The sequence below is a fragment of the Thamnophis sirtalis genome, unplaced genomic scaffold, assembly GCF_051295495.1.
Source record: "Thamnophis sirtalis isolate CommonGarterSnake01/CBP01778 unplaced genomic scaffold, rThaSir2_p1.2 scaffold_4, whole genome shotgun sequence".
Lineage (NCBI taxonomy): Eukaryota > Metazoa > Chordata > Lepidosauria > Squamata > Natricidae > Thamnophis > Thamnophis sirtalis.
In genome coordinates, this window is record NW_028261384.1 from 103,607,046 (window position 1) to 103,626,160 (window position 19,115).

The following is a 19,115-nucleotide window of genomic DNA, read 5'->3' on the forward strand; positions in this document are numbered from 1 at the left end:
TATACTAACTCTACTTCACAGATCTCTGATAATTAGGCATGCTTTAGACCTAAGCTACACATTAGATTATAGTAAATTGTATGCAAGCAAATATTTTAGGGGCTGCCACAGAGAGGAGGGGGTCAAGCTATTTTCCAAAGGACCTGAAGGCCAGACAAGGAATAATGGATGGAAACTGACCAAGGAGAGATTCAACCTAGAAATGACAGTTAAGACAATCAACCAATGGAACAGCTTGCCTTCAGAAGTTGTGGGGACTTAATCACTTGAGACTTTCAGGAAGAGACTGGACTGCCATTCGTCAGAAATGGTGTAGAGTCTCTTGTTTGGGCGGGGCGGGGGGAGGGTTGGACTAGATGATCCCTTCCAACTCTGTTAATCTGTTAAAAGTAGGTGGCATGAATGCATTAATTCTATGCTCCCTAAATTACTTTCTTTGTACACAAGATTTTGGTTTAACTTTGCTCAGCCTATGATAATTATATTATTGAGAATTCAAAGAGGCTCAATGACTCACAGGAAAAATATATATAACACGGAGTTCCCCAACTTTTCCGGCTTTGAGGATCACCAGAGAAGTTCATCCTGCAGGTGCCAAGAAATAATAATTCTTTAAGCCCCGAAAATAAGACAGGGTCTTATTTTCTTTTGACCCACGAAATAAACACTTGGCCTTATTTTTGGGGAGATATTATTTTGGAGATGCAAAAAGCGGTGAGCACGGTCATCTCGTGGCTTCTGCTGTGTTGCAATATTTTTAGGGAGGGCTTATTTTAGGGGAGGGCTTATTTTAGTGCATGTGCTCAAAAGCCCAATTGGGCTTATTATCTAGGGAGGTCTTATTTTTTGAGGAAACAGGGTAGTATCTTGAGTTGCACTTACAAACATTACAGAAGTAACCAGTCTAGGCTTATGATTATGGTCATGAATATCAGTCATCAGCATCAGGTTGCTGAATTTTGGATCATCTGATACCAAGTATGCTTTAAAGGCAGCACCTTGCAGAAAATAGTGCAGAAATGATGAAAAAAGCATAAGTAGCCAGATATTCCTGCCCAAGGAATGACCACAGTTGGAATATTAATTATGAACTATACAAAGACCACTACCACCACCACCCGGCCATGGGTAGCCATGAGTCCAAGGTGACATAGGTAGTCTTGAGAAATAACAGTCCACTTAACAATGGTTCAAAGTTACAATCAACACATCTAAACTACACAAGACTCGGTCTACAGTCTACTCTAGCTTTTAAGTAGTAACTGGGTTCTACAAATAGTCCCAGCAGTCTCCATTTTGTTGCACTAAGTCAACTAACTTTTGAAGATGAAGCTTTTTTTCCCTTCCAGTTCTAAGGAAAAAGTCATAGAAAGATTTTTCTCTTTTTGTTTGCTCGGTTCCCCTACTCTGCAGCCTGGAGTCAAGGTAAGGTTTTAAAAGATTGGAAATCAGAGGGGGAAAGTTTAGTTTTAGCACCTGATTATTGGAGGGGGGGAGATCAACAAGTCTGTCTCTCCCACCTTTTTTAAAAAAAATGTTTATTAAAGAAATGTGCTTTTCCGGGGGAGGAAGAACAGTAAACAAAGGAAGGGCTTTGGAAAGCTCCACCTGAAGCTGTTATTTTTTATGCAGGGGACAGCTTTTACAGTAGAGCTTTGTTGTTGTTGTTAGTTGCAAAGTCATGTCCAACCCATCACAACCCAATGAACAACATTCCTCCAGGCCTTCCTGTCCTCTGCCATCTTCTGGAGTCCATTTAAACTCATGCCTACTGCTTCAGTGACTCCATCCAGCCACCTCATTCTCTGTTGTCCCCCACTTGGATTTGGATTGGATTTGGATTTATTAGATTTATATGCCGCCCTTCTTTTGCCCTCAGTCTTTCCCAACATTAGGCTCTCCTCCAGTGAGACCTTCCTTCTCATTAGGTGGCCAAAGTATTTGAGTTTCATCTTTGGGAACTGGCATTCTAAAGAGCAGCCAGGGTTGGTCTCCTCTAGGACCAACCGGTTTGATCGCCTTGCAGTCCAAGGGACTTGCAGGAGTCTTCTCCAGCACCGGGAGAGCTTTGCTGCTTTTCAATGACAGAGAAAGCTCTGGAAGGCTAGGGAACTGGCCTTTTTTTTTGCCCCAGAAAGGCAAGGCACCTTGGTGTCATTGGGGTAATACACAAGTGACATGGATTTCACCACTTGATTAATAGTCTCATAATGCTAATAACCTATGTACATCATATGCTCAATGATATCATTATCCAACTGATATAAATCCAGCAGAATTTTGTCTGTCTGTGTTATTGAAAGTGGAAAGAAAGAGAAGAAGCAGCAATGTGGATGGACTCAGTTACAGTGGCAATGGTGGGATCCTACTGGTTTAACAACTGGTTCATTGATCATTGGAGACAACTTTCCTTCTGCATTACTATTGGAGAGGAAAACAGCTGAGACATGGCAATCCACTCTGCTGCATGACTCAGCTGAGAAGATATAGGTCAATTAAGAACAGAGGCGGGTGGTCGGGCCCACTTGATCGTCAGAGCGAACAGAGTGAACCGGTTCGCTCCCAGCTGATCGTTGGAGCTACTGATTTGCACGAACAGGTCCGAACCGTCCTTCCTTGGAAAACCAGAAGGACCAGGTCGGCACTGATTTTCCTGGAGAAAAATCTGTTGGCCACTAAGGTTTAACATCATGTGAAATCAGTGGTGGGATTAAGGCAGTTTGCACCACTTTGGGAGAACCGGTTGTTAACTTTCTGAGCAGTTTGGTGAACTGGTTGTTGGAAGAAATCATTAGGGCAGAGAACCCATTGTTAAATTATTTGAATCCCTGAGTGAAATTCATCAAAAAACAGGCCATTTTGAGGAGGTTTGGAGAGTACAAAACACGTGGAGATCCAGAAAATTTAGATTTCATTATAATGTTCACTAATTATGATGCATGCAGATTAGATTTGGATTCTGGGAAGTTTAAAAACATAACAGAAGGTAGTGGAGAACCGATTCTGTACCGCTGCCAAGAAAACTAAACGGAAGGCTGAAGAGAAAGAGAGAAAGAAGGAAAAATCTATTTATACAATTAGGTAAGAAGGGCATCTAGTGTCATTGTCTGAAATTGCATGAAATTCCATTTGGCTGCAAAAAGCAGCCAAATTCATACTGATTTAGCTGAAGCACAGCATTTGAAAAGAATTTGTAATCCAATGTATCTCCTAAGCCTAAGGCATTATATTAAAAAAATGAAGACCAGTCAGGTTGGACTATTTTTGTATATTACTTTAAATTGTGAGGCATGGAGATATTCTGATGATGCCTCATTTCACTCCTACGTAGAGATACAAAGCTAAGCTGACATAAAATTATCTGCTACCTGTCAATGACTATTTCAGCTTCAACCACAACAATACACGAGCACACAATAGATACAAACTTAAGGTAAACCGCTCCAAACCCGACTGCAGAAAATACGACTTCAGCAACAGAGTGGCCAATGCCTGGAATGCTCTACCTGACTCTGTGGTTTCTTCCCCAAACACCCAAAACTTTAACCTTAGACTGCTGACCTTTCCTACGAGGTCTGTAAGAAGTGTGCATAAGCACACCAATGTGCCTACCGTCCCTCTCCTACTGTCCCCATTTATTCATATCCATTTCATATATTCATAATCATGTTTATACTTACCATGTTTTTCAGAGTATAAGACGCGCCTTTTTCCCTCAAAAAAGAGGGTGAAAATCTGGGTGTCTTATACACTGAATACAACATTTTTTGCCTCCCGAAACTCCACCCCTTCACCAAAATGGCCGTACAGAGCCTGTAGAAGACTTTCAGAGAGCTCCTGGGGGCTGGGGAGGGCAGAAATGAATGAAAAATGGGCTGTTTTTTGCTCAATTGTGCCTCCTCCAGTCCCCAGGAGTACACTATAAGCCTCCTAAAGGCTATGCATGCACTTTTTTTTGACAAAAAACAGGCTCATTTTTGCGGAAAATGGGCCGTTTTTTGCTCATTTGTGGGGGGACACTCATCAGGAGCACTCTGTGAGCCTCCTAAAGGCTATTCATGCCTTATTTTGGAAAAAAACAGGCCATTTTGGGGAGGTTTGGAGAGTACAAAACACTTTTCTTTTTTAATTTGTCTCTTCAAAACCTTGGTGCGTCTTATACTCCGGTGCATCTTATATTCTGAAAAATATGGCATATCTGTTATCTAATATATGCTTGATGAAATAAATAAATAAATAAAATGACTCATAAGAAACAAGATGTGTGTTACAGGAACAGACAAAAGTCTTATCAAGTCCAGCATCTTTGTTAGCCTTGAAAAGCCTATGAGGAGAAGCCAAGCAGAGCAATATCCTGTTTTCCAAAAATTAGTATTAAAAGGCATTCAGCCACAATACTGTACAAATATAATAATTACAAATTTACAGAGATGAAACTCTTTCTATTTTATTTCTGCAAATTCCAATGTTTCCCTGTGCATTATACAACTACGTGTTTTGTCTTTGTCTACTTGTCTTTCACCATTTAGCATCATCATGTAATCCATTTTTCTACACCATGCATAGCTCACTATCAGAGACACACCTTATGGCCTGATTACTGCAAACTGCTCCATATGGGCCTGCCCTTGAAGGCTACTCAGAAGCTCTAACTCAGTGATCAGCAAACTCATTAGTCAACAGAGCCAAATATCAATAGTATAACGATTGAAATTCCTTTTGAGAGCCAAAAGAAGGTGTGGCCTGTTTTGTGGGAGTGGCTTAGCAGTCATGTGACTGGGTGGACTTGGTCAACTTGGAAAATGTGTTGAAACTCACTTAACAACACTCTTGCTTAGCAACCAAAATTTTGGGCTCAATTGTGGTCATACGTTCTCTTTCTTTTCTTTCTTTCATCTCTCCCCCACTTTTTCTTTCTTTCTCTTTTTCTTTCTGTCTCTGTGTGTTTGTGTGTGTGGCTCTTTGTCCCTCCCTCCCTGTCTCTCTCTGTCATTCTCTCTGTGTCTGTCTCTGTCTTTCTTTCCTCCCTCCCCGATCTGTCACTCATTGTGTATGTGTCTCTCACTCACTCTGTGTGTCTCTGTTTGTCTTTTTCTGTCTTTCCCCCTCTCTCTCTCTCTCCTCCCTTCCTCTCTCTGTCACTGTGTGTGTGCATGTCTCACTCACTCACTTAATCAGTGTGTGTGTGTGTGTGTGTGTGTCTGCCTCTCAATCACTCACTCTGTGTCTCTGTGTCTCTCCCTCCCTCCCTCCTTCTTCTTCTCTTCTTCTTCTTCTTCTTCTTCTTCTTCTTCTTCTTCTTCTTCTTCTCTCTCTCTCTCTCTCTCTCTCTCTCTCTCTCTCCCTCCCTCCCTCCCTCCCTCTCTCTCTCTCTCTCTCTCTCTCTCTCTCTCTCTCTCTCTCTCTCTCTCTCTCTCTCTCTCTGTGCCTCTCTCTGTCTGTCTGTGTTTCTCATCTTCTAGCTGCGGCCCCACTCCATGGAAAAGTGCATGCATGCCCTGCACAATTACAGCCTGGAGCCCCTCTCCCAACTGGCCCTTCCTCCCTCGGAGGGCATCAGTGGGAAGCTTCTGCAGAAGCCCAGGCGAGTGAGAACAAGTTCCTGCTGTTACGAAATCTCCAAGACTGTAATTGTACGGGCTATGCGCGCTCACCTATGTTTTCCACGGCATGGAGCAGCGTCGAGGCTCTGTGCGGCCAGCAATGACTTTGGAGGCCATCCGTGGGGGAGGGGACTCCCTCACATTCGTCTTCCCGGACAAGGAATGTGAGGTGGCGCAGTGGTGGCGGAAGAGCCACACTCAAGGAGCCGAAGAGTCGCATGTGGCTCGCAAGCCTCGGTTTGCTGGCCACTGCTCTTAACTGGTCCAGAATACAATGGTGCAGGCTGTGATAGACATGCCTCAATATGCCCATGTAAAGCTTCAGCTTCATGAGCTACACTGGTTGCCAGTTTTCTTTGGTGCGATTCAAGTGCTAAAGGGTCTTATTGCCAGTCTCCTACAGTATCTCCCCAGCCAGTTTGATTCTGCAGGGTTGGTGTGTTCCAGGTTCCTTTGTTTAATGTCATTTATTGCGATTTCAAAAGGGTGTCTTCCAGTGGTGGGTTCCTACCAGTTTGGACCGGTTCAGCCAAACTAGTAGTGATTTGGCGGCCTGGGTCACTGGAACCGGCAGCGACCCAGGCTTGCGATGCCCCCGAACCAGTTCTCCGGGTGGCGCCTATACCAGCACCATCTTGGTTTTTTCCTTCTGTGCATGAGCAGAGCATTTTTTATTGCAATACACATGTGCACCTTGTGCATCAAGCATGTGCATGCATCAAGTGTACATGCGGCACAACCACGAGCGAATCGGCAGTAGTGACTGCCAGAACCCACCCGTTGTCTTCTCAGTAGCAGCACCTGCCCTCTGGAATGAGGCTCCCTCAGAGATCTAGGTGGCCCCTACTCTGCCGTTGTTTAGAAGAGCCATGAAGATCTGGCTCTTCATCCAATCCTTTGGCGTGGGAGAGTGTGACCCCTTGCTAATGAAGCTTGCCATCTTTTATCCTTTCTATGTTTTACTGATTTTATTGTAATTTCTTTGATTTTTGATCACTGAAAGTTGGGTGGCATATAAATTTAATATGTTGCTGCTGTTACTCCCCCTTGTGTCCATTTTTCTGAGGCAAAAGATCCCAAACTTTCCAGAAAGTTATTACAACCTCTTGAGCATTTACTTTTTTATTTCATATTTTTTGTAGGTCAGAAACCCAAAATATATCTCCACTCTACGGTATATCAAAGAAGTGAGTACACCCCCTCACATTTTGTAAATATTTAAGTATATCTTTTTGTGACAATACTGAAGAAATGACACTTTGCTACAATATAAAGCAGTGAGTATACAACTTGTATAACAGTGTAAATATGTTGTCCCCTCAAAATAATGGAACACACAGCCATTAATGTCTAAACTGCTGGCAACAAAAGTGATAATGTCCAAATGGGGCCCAAGTAGCCCTTTCTCTCCCCACCAAATTTCCCCAAATGCCTTTAATGCACAAAGTCAGATATGCAGTTTCAAAGATGTTTCTTGATAATTGTAATCCACCTTGCCTTAAAAATCTTCAAACAGCTCCCTAATACTTCCATGCAGCCAAAACTCCAGTTGATGTGGAACCAAAATAAAAAGGTTTCCAGGTTTTGTTTGTCTTTCACTATTTCCCTTGTTATTAATGTGTTTATCTCCAGTAATTTTTTGTCCAAATTTATTCCCATAAAACACTAATATATCTTCTTTGACCAGTAGATGGCACCCCCGCTCTAAAATCCAACTGTAAATACGGTAAAACAGTGATGGTTAACAAAAGCGTGGTTTTGTGTGCACGTGTTAGTACGTGTGTGCACAGCACAGTACCAAAACCCGGAAGAGAGCAGCTGAACAGCTGCACTTCTGGGTTCTACTGCACACATGCGCATGTCGCCAGCTGCTCTCTTCTGGGTTCCAACATGTGCATGCGCGAAGACCAGCTGGCTGGTGCATATGTGTGTGATGGAACCCAGAAGTGCAACTGGCAACAGTACATGTGCCCATAGAGGGCTCTGTGGGGGGTAGGAAAAACAAAAAGCAAAATTCCCTTCTTTAGACAAATTCTTCCAATAATCAAACAATATTATCCACAAATTAAATCCTTTTTTACACTAACAGTCCCAGTCAAGTGTTTCTTTATTTTAAAGCTTCACAATCTTCCCTTAATAGTTTGTTTCACTTTTAGATCTGTGTTCTTTCTCCATGTAATAAATCGTCGCTTTCTTGACGTTTTGAAGAATCTTTTTTTTTAGCATGCTTTTATTTGGTTTTAAGTCTCTAATATAGAAGTTGAAACTTATCTCACCCAGTTTCAATCCACTGACCACAACTTGCTCCAGCACATATTCTTCTTATCCCAGTTTTCACAGCTTTGGCCTTGCCAAAGTCAGGAGAGTTTTCTTTGGATCAAAGAAGGAAATTGCTGTTTCCTCGTGATCTGCAAAGCATCCCTCCTTTCTTCACCACCACTCCAGAGTGGCTTTGGCCCCGTAGGGTCTCCTGGCAAGGAGGTATCGGCTGGATTTCATGAAGCCCCCATGAAGCTCCATTATCCCATATCCTTCTTACTGTGATGCCAACTGGTCAATTGCCCACTACAGTTATAAACATGATGGTTGTAAAGTGGATCTGATTTTATGATATTTACTCCAATTGTAAAATGAATACAAAGGTCATTAAGTGAATTCCATTGCTGCTTAAGTGAACCAATTGTTCACAGTGGACTGTTTTGCCAAAAACTGGAAGTAAATATCAATTTTCAACAAAATGTTGTAAACTGTGGTCAAACGACCATGGAACATTGCAAATGGCCGCAAATGTGGACCAGTTGTTGAATAGCTAAAGCATGCTCACATAACTGTGCGGGAGCAGGGAGATGGCCATTGGAACTGGCTTGTAAGTTGTAAATAACCCATTTGGGGGCTCCATCAGAACTTTGAATGGTTGCTAAGCAAACTATCATAAGTCAAGAATCACTTGAATAATAAAGGATTTCTGAACATATAAATGATCTTGGGAATACGAATTGTTGGCTCTCTTATCTTTCTTACTGAAGTTGTCCAGAAGAATTTTACATCATACAATTGTTGGTGGATTGCTAACTGGGCTACTGGAGTTCAGCTAACTGTTAAGAAAGGAAACAAAACAGCCACAGGGAAAGAAAGAGAGTTACACTAATAGAAAAGTGTGTTTATTGTCTTTAAACTTCCAAATGCAGAATACGTATTAGGAAATCTTGAAGATGCAGCAAATCAATGATGCCTGCCAATGAGGAGGAAAAGGCAACATAGTGTATGGCTAAGACAGCTGAAATAGGCTATGATTCCAGAATGGCAGCATTTTCCAAATTCCTGCATCTCTCCTTTAAGAGTGAATACATATAAAAACCCATTATGGGGCTGGATTTTAAACCAATGATTCCTGAGTAGCATATTAAATTCCTTGAGAGCCTCTGAATACAAATATTCCATCCTTATATCTCACTGGATTTTTCCAAATGCAAATTACATTTCAGACAAGGTTATTGTCAAAAATGTGCTCTGGAAAGAAGTAGTCTGAATGTATTCTGGCCTGAGGAATGCAATTACAGAGATAGGAAAAGCTGCATATACATTATTATGAACATGGATGCTACTGTATCTAAATCACATATGGTCAACTGAAAGAAACCCAGATTCAGAGTGGAGGTAGCTAAGCGTGTACAATGGCAGCCTACTGCTTTAACTGACTTGAGATTCTAGTGCCTCTAGTAACATAATCTACCAATGAGGGGGCGGAAATCAATATATTTGTTAGGCAGCAACCTCCTCTAGAGGTTAACATTTTAAAGAGCTTCAATGTATGAGAAAAGCCCTTCTTCTATTCCTGCAGTCTTCAGTATCATAATCTTATTTGATCCCAATTATGTAATCCCCAAACTCCCTGATTCCACCCAGTATCACTCATTTCTCATCTCATTCCCCACAGCTTCACTATTCACAGAAAAATAAATCTGGGCCTGTGATCTGAGGTTCTATGTCTTTCATATGCTCCTGGTAGAAGTGATGGATTCATGGACCTCTCATTCTCACATGCATCCTTAAGACTCATCTCCCATAATGGCCCCAAACTACTTTCTCACAAGCTAATTTTGCCTGGATTTTGGCATCATCCGGGTTTTTAACATATTCCCAGTTTTGATACTTCTGGGAGACAAACTGCTCCCACTTCCTCCCACATTTAAACTCTCCAAAATGCTGCAAGAAATGGCATTTTGAGAGCATTTTCCTTTCATTTCCATTCTTCACCTTCCTCCAAAAGGAAGTATTTAAAATGAGCCAAAAGTAGTCTTAAAAGTGGGGGTTTCAACATTTAGGGATAGGGATAGATGAGTTAAGGGCCTTCCAATCCCCCTCTCTCTGCCTAAAAAAGGCATAAAACCACAGACCGCAAATTCACTCCATCATTTTCTATCATAGGACAGACATATAATTTAAAAAATCATGAGGCAGAGATGCAATCATCTATCATTTCAAATATTGTCCATCCCTGATTAGTTCCAGTACCACAAAATCTGAGGCATCTAGATCAAGGAAAATTATTTCCAAATTTCTTTTCCTCCACTTGCAGCTAGTTGGAATCCAACTCCAAATGTTCTGCCTTATAGGAACTTAACACAAAATCTAACTTTCCTTTTACCATCCAGCTTCAGCAGGAAGCGCTCCTAGTTCTTAGCTGATGCACTAAATATATAAATATTCCCTTTAGGAGTCTCTTTACTCCTAAACCTACTATGAATAAAATAATATTTTTACCCAATTGGTCACTGTTTGACTTCATGCTTGTCTGGAAGAGTATAATACAGTTTCACAAATGTGTTCATACAAGCAGAGCAGAGGTTAGCCAATGCAAACAGACTTTAGTATTTATCTTAGCCTCTTTGAGAATTATCAATGGTCAGAAGCCCCACTTGATATAAAAAAAAACTATACATTCTATGAGAACCACCCCTATCATAGTCATACTCTTGAATCCAAAGTAAAATGGTTCCAAATCTCTCTGTCTATTTACTCAACCTAGGAGTGTTGTTCAGGCCCAGTAGCATACCAAGTGGAAATTTTGTTCAAATTTTCTTTAAGTTTCTGAAAGACTGGAAACAAAAATGTAAACCAATTCTACCAGGGGACACCAAAACCCTGAACCCTAACGGATGTGATTAAAGACATTAATCTTTCACTTTCTATTGCTCAATAAATAGGACAGCTGTTGAACTGTCCTTGGTAAGAATAAAATTAAAAAAATAGAAGTGACCCCACATTATAAAGAAAGAATATAAGTTCGTTTAGCTGCCAGTGGAAAAGAGCAAAGAGTTTCAACAATGCAGTAAAACCAAAAAATAAATAAGCAATTGTTTGAAATCATCCCAGTTCCTTCTCCGGAAGTCTTCTGCTCTCCCTGGCCTGAAATCAAGCATAGTTCCTCAAGTCCCCTGGGTTATGCTCAGCCATCTGTGGCCAAAATGATGGAAGCCCCAAAAACCCCAACGTTTTGGCCAATCAACTTCATTTGATTCCAGAATTCAACTCTGCGAGAATCGTGCCAGAAACCAAGATTGCCATCAATGAAGAGGATGACCAGAGGAAGAATTACCGACAGGATTTGAGCAGCTGTGGTGATGTAATAACCGGATAGAAAGGACAGAGCAAGGACGCCGTAGAGAACAAAGAGAAGCTGTAGGAGGATCTCCCCACCCAGGATACCACCAAGATAGGCCAGGCGATCTTCTTTGCTGTGCTGAAGAGAGTAGGCCTGAAAAGAATCAATGGGAATGTTGGTTTAGGAGTAATCTTTAGCCTAACACTTCTATAAGGTGTATGCCTATTGGGAGATGGATATAAACTTCCATGCAATTTCTATTTCTCCAATTGTGGCTGTTAGGAAATACACACTGGATTTATTAAACTGCAAGGGGGACATGAATGTATCTTTTTATTGTTTGCATCAGATTGCTTTTTTCAGGCTCAGACCTATTCATGGTTTTTTTTGGCTTTTCTCCCATAGTTGGTTGACTACATTTTTCAAGGTATTACACTAGATCCTGCTCAATTTCAACTAAAGACAATTTTGGATAGAAACAACAGAAACAAGTTTGGAAATGAATTATTCTTTATTTAGTTATTTATAATTTTGGAAATTAATTATTTAATCCTTTACTCTAGCAGCTTATTTATTCTCATCCTAGAATGTAGGATCTCAAAAAATGGGAGGAGATTCCTAACTTCCCATCCAAAAGTTTCCAACAGAAATCCAATACCCCTCGCTCATCTATTTCCTCATCCTCTGCCCTTTTGGCTGCCCTGCATTCTGCTACCCTGAACCCCTCTACCCGATTCTTCCTACTGCTGACGAGATAACCAGCTAAGGCACCTACTGGCCCTTCACAACACTTTGCACCTTGAGCTCCACACACACCCATCCCTAGGTAACCTTAAAATAGAAAGAGCTCAAAGGGACCTTGTAGGTCTTCTAGCCTAGCCCCCTGTTCAAGCAGGAGAATCTCAGATAACTTCAGATAAGTCCCTTTCTAGGCTCTTAAAAACAAAACAAAAAGACATTCGCTGTTCCCCCTGCTATTAAGTCTATACAACAGCTTTATGCGACCTCCATGGGAAAGATCGGCTGGGGAGGCAGCAGATGATGACAGAAGGCAGGGCAGCCAAAAAGGCAGATATACAGGGGGTGGAAGGGTGGAATAGTTCGGATTGAAGCAAGTCAAACTCTCATCTGCCAAAGGGAGTTTACCAGGCACAGGTGGGGAGGGGGCAGCAGGACACAGCTTGCAATTTTTGGAGGGCAGAAGCATGCAGTCGTCATCTAATAGACGCAACTGGGACTTATCAGAATTGGCATTGCTAAGCCATGTTTCATCTAGTGCCTGCTTCATTTAGTGATGGAAGTTCTGTTCTCAATAAGGGTCACTAAACAAGGACTACCCATATACAAATAATGCTCCCTGTTTATGTAACACAAAGCTTGGTGGTTCTGTATGAAGTTTGTAGAATTCTGGGTGCTCTGAGCTTAGTTATTGGCTAGCAGATGTTTTATTTATTTATTTAGCATATGACAAATACATGGACTTATAGTTGTTTATTCGTAGGGAGCCAGGAGTTCTACAAGGATATCTGGCTGCCAACTGTTGTTAACTGCTAATTCTTCAATGTAGTCTGGCTGCCACTTGTTGCTAGTCATTTGGTTCACAGTGCTGCACTATCCAAGTTGCACCACCAGGAGGGGAACTAGCATCACACCACAGATGTTTTATTACTTGCACTGATGGTATTATTTAATTCGAAATAAAATATATGCAAATAAACAATCAAGCTCAGAGAATGCCAAAAACTCCGCACTTGCACTTTGATAGCATTTGCAGAACCTTAAAATTATATTTTTAAGAAATAAACGTAAGATCTTATCCTCTGTGCATTTACACATGAGTACTTATGTGACAGTTCGCCATCTGCAAGAACTGCTGATTTCTGATCTGATCCCTGATTTATGGTGCACGCAATATGTCCGCTATCTGTCTCATTACCGTACTATTTTTTAATCCCGTAGCAGAAAACTAAGTAAAAGAGGATGGAAAAGAAAGAGAAGGTCGATTCAGACCTTTTCTATGTACATACCACACAAATGAGGTAGATTCCAATGAAAACTTGCCCAGTAGACTGCAATGATCTGTTCCGTGGTTTCTGGCGGTAGATTTCACCAGCGCCACTTGCCAAGATCAAAAATCCACCTATTATGGCTATTGTTCGTGAATACATTCTCACCTGTGTCATGCAAAGTAAACAAAATGTGCTAATTAATAAAAACAGGAATGCCCGTTTTTTATTACTCCCCCCAATACTATATATTTTTCATGTTGAACTCAATATCTATATATCAACTTCTGAAGAAATACTGTAACATCTGATTTTGTACTGATAATTTTCTTTGAGAGATGAAACGTGGCTGCCTAAATATGGGCACACAAATTGTAGGTTATATATTTCTTAGCCCTTCTTTTCACAGCACAGGGATAATTTTCCATTAACCATACTTCATTATGTTCAACCAAAAATATACCTATCAGGTTTAAATATATGAGGATTTGAATATAAAGGGAAATGACAATTAACAAAAAGTGTGAACTAGTTCTTTAGAACTAAATTTAGGCATATTACAGGTTTACAGTTCTTCATCTTTATATCTGATAATGGAAGACACCATATACAAAATAATTATGAAACTGAAAGCAATTAATTAATCAGCATTTAACTGGTCAATATAATCACAGCCAGTACTGTTTCTATAGAGCCTCAGGGAAGGGAACAGTCTTACACATTTGTTTATTGGTTTAATTCAATTTGGGCACAACCTGACTCCAACTGCTTTGGATAGTTCACAAATAATAGAATAAAAACCACTAAAACAGCAAGATAGGGGACAAAAATGAACAGAAAATAAAAGTAGCAAACAAGCCCAAGGGGCCCCACCTGTCTTACATCAAGGCCTAGGAGAACAGCCAGTCTTCAAGACTTTACAGAACAATAATAGGATGACAGCCACATGGTTTTCAGGCAGGGTCTCAGTCTAAAGGGCAGGCACGGCATCAGAAAAGGTACCTTTACTAAGTACCGACAGGTGAGGTTGTTTAAGAAGGGATGCAGAGCACACCAACTCTGCTAGCATGTACCAGCGAGGCGGAATCTATGGGAAACAGGGTCTTTCATGTAACTTATTATATGTAGAGTATTTTGGTAATAACCAGCATCTTGATTCACACTAGGAAGCATACTGGCAACCAATGCAGTTGGGGCAGCAGAGGTGTCACATGGACACATTGAGGCACATCCCTTACTGCCTGAACTGATCTATTCTGGGCCAGCTGAAGATCATGTCTAGTTTAATGAAAAGAAGGACTAGGGGAGACATGATAGCAGTGTTCCAATATCTCAGGGGTCACAAAGAAGAGGGAGTCAAACTATTCTCCAAGGCACCTGAGGGCAGAACAAGAAGCAATGGGTGGAAACTGATCAAGGAGAGAAGCAACTTAGAACTGAGGAGAAATTTCCTGACAGTTAGAACAATTAATCAGTGGAACAGCTGGCCTCCAGAAGTTTTGAATGCCCCAACTCTGGAAGTTTTAAAGAAAATGTTGAATAACCATTTGTCTGGAATGGTATAGGGTTTCCTGTCTAGGCAGGGGGGTTGGACTAGACGACCTCCAAGGTCCCTTCCAATTCTGCTATTGTATTGTATCAAAAGATTTTCAAAGATAGCTTTATGTAGAGCCCACTCCAGTAGTTGAACCTTGAGGCTGCTGCCTGAAGGGCTTCGCTTCCCAACCTGGGAAAGAGTACAACTGGTGCATCAGAAGGAGCTGAGGAAGGGGCCACAGTTACTGCCTGCTCTTCAAGAAGTGTGAATCCAAGAAATCTCCAGATTGCACGTCCTCTTGAACAGGAAAGTTCTATCCCATCTGCTAAGAGTATGCACGGAAAGTCCTAGGATCTAAGACTATAATATCTCTAATATCCACAGACTTGGCAGGATTGAGTCATAGTCAGTTCCTCCCCATCCAGATATTAGGATTCAATAGGGGGAGACATCTAAGCCTCCAAATATTGTCAAAGTTGTATGTTTATTCTTTTTCACTAACTGATGTAATACCTGGAGATGTTTTCACCTCTACAAAATGAAAAATTATTCCAGCATAAAATATATGCTATCCGTCTGTCTCTACCTAGCTATATCAAATTTTTAGAAACCGCCAATTTTGCTTACAGAGCAACTTAACTGCCGAGGTATATTTTAGAAGATCCTCTTTTGCTAACACTGAAAGATGCTACACGTGAAACAGAATTTAATCACAGGAAAAATGTCAATATCAACACCATCCAACTTGAACCCAAGTTAATTCTGCGATAAAGCAGATCTATGACCAGAATTCGAATGTCAAAAATAGAGCAGATAATTTTCTCACCTTCAGCCAGTCTGCATAATGTGCATAGCCTCCAACATATGCTGCGTAGGTGCTGATAGCCAACTGGAGAGCAGCCCCCAAAGCGAACCATCGTCGTTTCACACCGAAGGACATAAAGCTGGCACACAAAACTGCTGCACCCATATCAAAGTAGAGAAACGGAACAGGGATGTCTGGTTTCCTGTATATGGGAAATAAGAGTAGAAAATTACTCCATGAAAACTGAAAGAAATGAACATGGCACACAAGAGAGGGTGGTACACATGCAGATCTTGGCCTTAATTTCCAAAGAGTACAGCCCCAGTTGGAATTGACAACACCTCTGTACTTTTTTCTTAAAAGTTAAAAGAAATCCCTACCGCAATAGGCACTAAACCCTAAATATGTTTGAAAATTACAGTGTAATTTTACTGGAATTCAGCATTAAGCATTGGGGAACACAGGCAGTTACAAAGGTTAAGAAATTCATTATTAAAAACCACTACTATGAAGCCTTTGACACATGCTTTAAGAGAGAAAATAATGCTATATCCATGAGCTGAACATTTCTGAGCCACATACCTCACTTTTTCTTTAAACAACTTTTATTTTATTATCAACATTCTATCATTCTTTGCTTTCTTATCAATTGTATTTCATATTCCTCAATGAAATACTGATGACAGATACATATGTTTATCAGTATATTTGAAGAGCTACATGACTGTTCAAGCATGGCTCACATAGGCATGTAAACAAGTGCAGGTGTGATCACCTGTGGCAACCAGGGATCATCTCTAAGCAACCTGACATAAAGAACTTTGGAAGTTCAAGAAACAAACTTGTTTTTCCCCTTCTGACCAGCAGGTATCACAACTTACGGTATAAGAAGAATTTACATTTTTTTTACTGCTTTGCATTTTACCTATTCCCAAAAGTTCTAGGCAGCTGAGTTACCAGTCTTTGTGAGTCAATCTGCAAGGCTACCATGAAAGACAGAATATTACATTGAGCAAGGCATTAATAAACTATTCAAAACAGCAGTTTATCCACCCACTCCCCCAAAAAGTTGATGGAAAATTTACTATAAATCTGAGAGAACAAAGTAGCCTTCAGATGACAGTTAAGAGATAACAGTTAAGAGCCATCATGATTTGGAGAGCCACTAAAGGTCCATTTATATTATTATATTTGGTCAGCCAGATGTGTAGATTAGATATGGCATTTTGGTCCACCTATTGAGTTGTTCCCAAGGATCTAGGATAGGACCTGTTGTTATTTAGTGTTGTGCTGTAGGTACTGTCACAAGATATAATCTGATCCAAGTAATGCTGCCTTTGCAGTTGATTGATGGTGAATTTGTCAGTACGAATGATGTTCAAATGGTGCTCCAGTTATTTTGTGATTGCACTCAAAGTCCCTTTTACTCTTGGTATTATCTTTGCTTTTTATATCACCTTCATCGTCATTGTTGTCATCAACATCATCACCACTATCACAATCATCATCATGCCCCATTCCTAATGGGCTAGATCAGGTACAATGAAATCAAAAGATAATAAAGCTAAATACAAATGGTTACAATAATATCAGTAATTATTTATACAATATAATGGGTGCGTAGTAAAACTCATATAACTATAGAACGTGTTCTGGAATGCAACTTGGTTACAAAATGCAAGGAAAGTGAAAGACTTTCACAGCTTCATGAGAAAGGGTATTATATAATATAGCAGCTGTCACTGAAGTGGTTCTGACACTTGGTCACATCCAAATATTACTCAAGAAGAAAGACTGTAACAGAATTCCCTCATGGCAATCAGTCCAAACAATTTTATCCAGTTGCTGCCTGATTTATGGCTGTCTCCAGCCTCACTTCCAAAACAACAGGCTCTCCATTGACCTAACAGAATGAAACTTAAACTTGGTGCTCACAACAAATTTAGAGGAAGCCAGCTGGATAAGGTTGTTCTAAATCAGTTTTCTTTAAAGTGTGCTCTGAGGAATTTAGAATAAAATAGAGATGGAAGGGACCTTGGAGATCTTCTAGTCCAGCCCCCTGCTCAAGCAGGAGAACCTATATAATCTCAGACAAGTCTCTTCTTAAAAACCTCCAGTTATGGAGCTCCCACAATTTCTGAAGGCAAGCTGTTCTACTGGCTAATTGTCCTTACTGTTAGGAAGTTTCTCCTTAATTCCAGCGTCTCTTTTTTGATCAGTTTCCAACCATTATTTCTTGTCCTGCCCTCCCTCAAGATTTTCTCAGGAGTCTGCGAAATCAAATTTATTTGATAGCTTATGTTGAAAATATTAAAATCCCCTCAAACAATGGTGGGAAGGTGTAGTCCCAGCAACTGCATCAAGGTTAATTATTAATACTGCGAATATTGATATAAATATAACCCATGTTAACAAAAGTTCTTTTGGGGTCCTCCCAAAAAGATAAGGAGAGTCCCGAGAGGAAAAATGTCTAAGAAATACTATTCTAAAACTTGTAATTGGCTCCATTTTCCTCCCCAGTCCTCAGATCCAATCATTGTCTCTGCTTGATCCACCAATGCCCATCCTGAGATCCCGCCACCATTTCCGGTTCCGTCCTGATCCCCTTTTATCCCAAGCATACATTCAGCCGTCATGTAACGATGCCCATTCTGTCCCTGTCCCCCAGGAGCTTCCATCCCCAACTCCTCCACCAAGGGGTCCTTCCCCCGCACCCGCAGAGTGAAAGCCCAAGCTACCCTCCCACTCCATTCATTCCCACGCACATCTCCTCCGCCCGCCTGAGCGTTATTTTATCTTTCCCGCATGATAGACTGTCCCACCACTTCTCCACGACAGAGATAATGCGGGACTCCCGGCTTCCCCGACCTTAAAAGGGTTTGCCTCCGGTTTCTAAATAGACGGAGGCTGCTGGCATCGGTTGCTCTTTGCACACGCTCAGAAGCACAGTAATTTACAAGAAGATCTTAACTCACCGGCGAACCTCGGCGCGCTCGGCATTGAGGAGAAGGCCGCTAAGACAGTGCCAGAACGGGAAGCGAGTGAGCAGCACCGAGCCGATCCGCATTAGCAGCCGCAGGACTCCGCGCCGCCTCCCGCTACCCGCCGCCATCTTGCGACAGGGCGGAATTACTGGCGTATCCCGTTCGTACCAGAAGGTCCTCCTTGGTCCGTTAAAGCATCGCTCTAAAGTCCCACTACAAAACTTTCCCTACAGAAACTGATGCCATACTCCAAAGGTTCCCTTCTTCTTGTTCTAAACATTAAAAGTCGTTTGCTCAGATTTTGTGATTGCTACTCCACCTGTATTATTTAATCTGCTGCTTCTAGGCAATTTACACTTAAAAAAAAACAGAAATCCAACACAATAGTTCCGTGCTAGGGAAGCTGCCCTATTTTATTTCATACCGGTTAAAGAATTTCTATGTCATCATCAGCATCGTTCTCATCTCACCAACGTGCGATTTGCTGTAGTGTATAAGATTACAAAATTCTGGGGCTCTGCCTCGAGAAACTCGTAGTCTGATATTTGAAGAAATGGTGAAGACAGGATATTAAA

The 19,115-nt window shown here is 41.2% G+C and overlaps 1 protein-coding gene across 1 annotated transcript; it reads right to left on the reverse strand.

Annotated features, from left to right (window-relative positions):
* Window positions 1-8,748: 8,748 nt before the first annotated feature.
* TMEM101 (transmembrane protein 101) lies at window positions 8,749-18,668 on the reverse strand. Its single transcript, XM_014061056.2, has 4 exons — window positions 18,532-18,668; window positions 15,578-15,758; window positions 13,236-13,382; window positions 8,749-11,361 (listed from the first exon to the last, which is right to left on the reverse strand). The coding sequence occupies exons 1-4, from the start codon at window positions 18,666-18,668 to the stop codon at window positions 11,053-11,055; spliced, it is 774 nt and encodes a 257-aa protein (XP_013916531.2). The 3' UTR covers window positions 8,749-11,052.
* Window positions 18,669-19,115: the final 447 nt, after the last annotated feature.

What these genes read in the sequence shown, in the direction of transcription:
- TMEM101 (XM_014061056.2), bottom strand. Translation starts at nt 18,668, where the DNA reads ATGGCGGCGGGTAGCGGGAGGCGGCGCGGAGTCCTGCGGCTGCTAATG. An exon ending in ATTATGCAGACTGGCTGAAG is followed by an intron (nt 13,383 to 15,577) that starts GTGAGAAAATTA and finishes TGCATGACACAG; the next exon opens with GTGAGAATGTATTCACGAAC. An exon ending in GAATCTACCTCATTTGTGTG is followed by an intron (nt 11,362 to 13,235) that starts GTATGTACATAG and finishes GATTCTTTTCAG; the next exon opens with GCCTACTCTCTTCAGCACAG.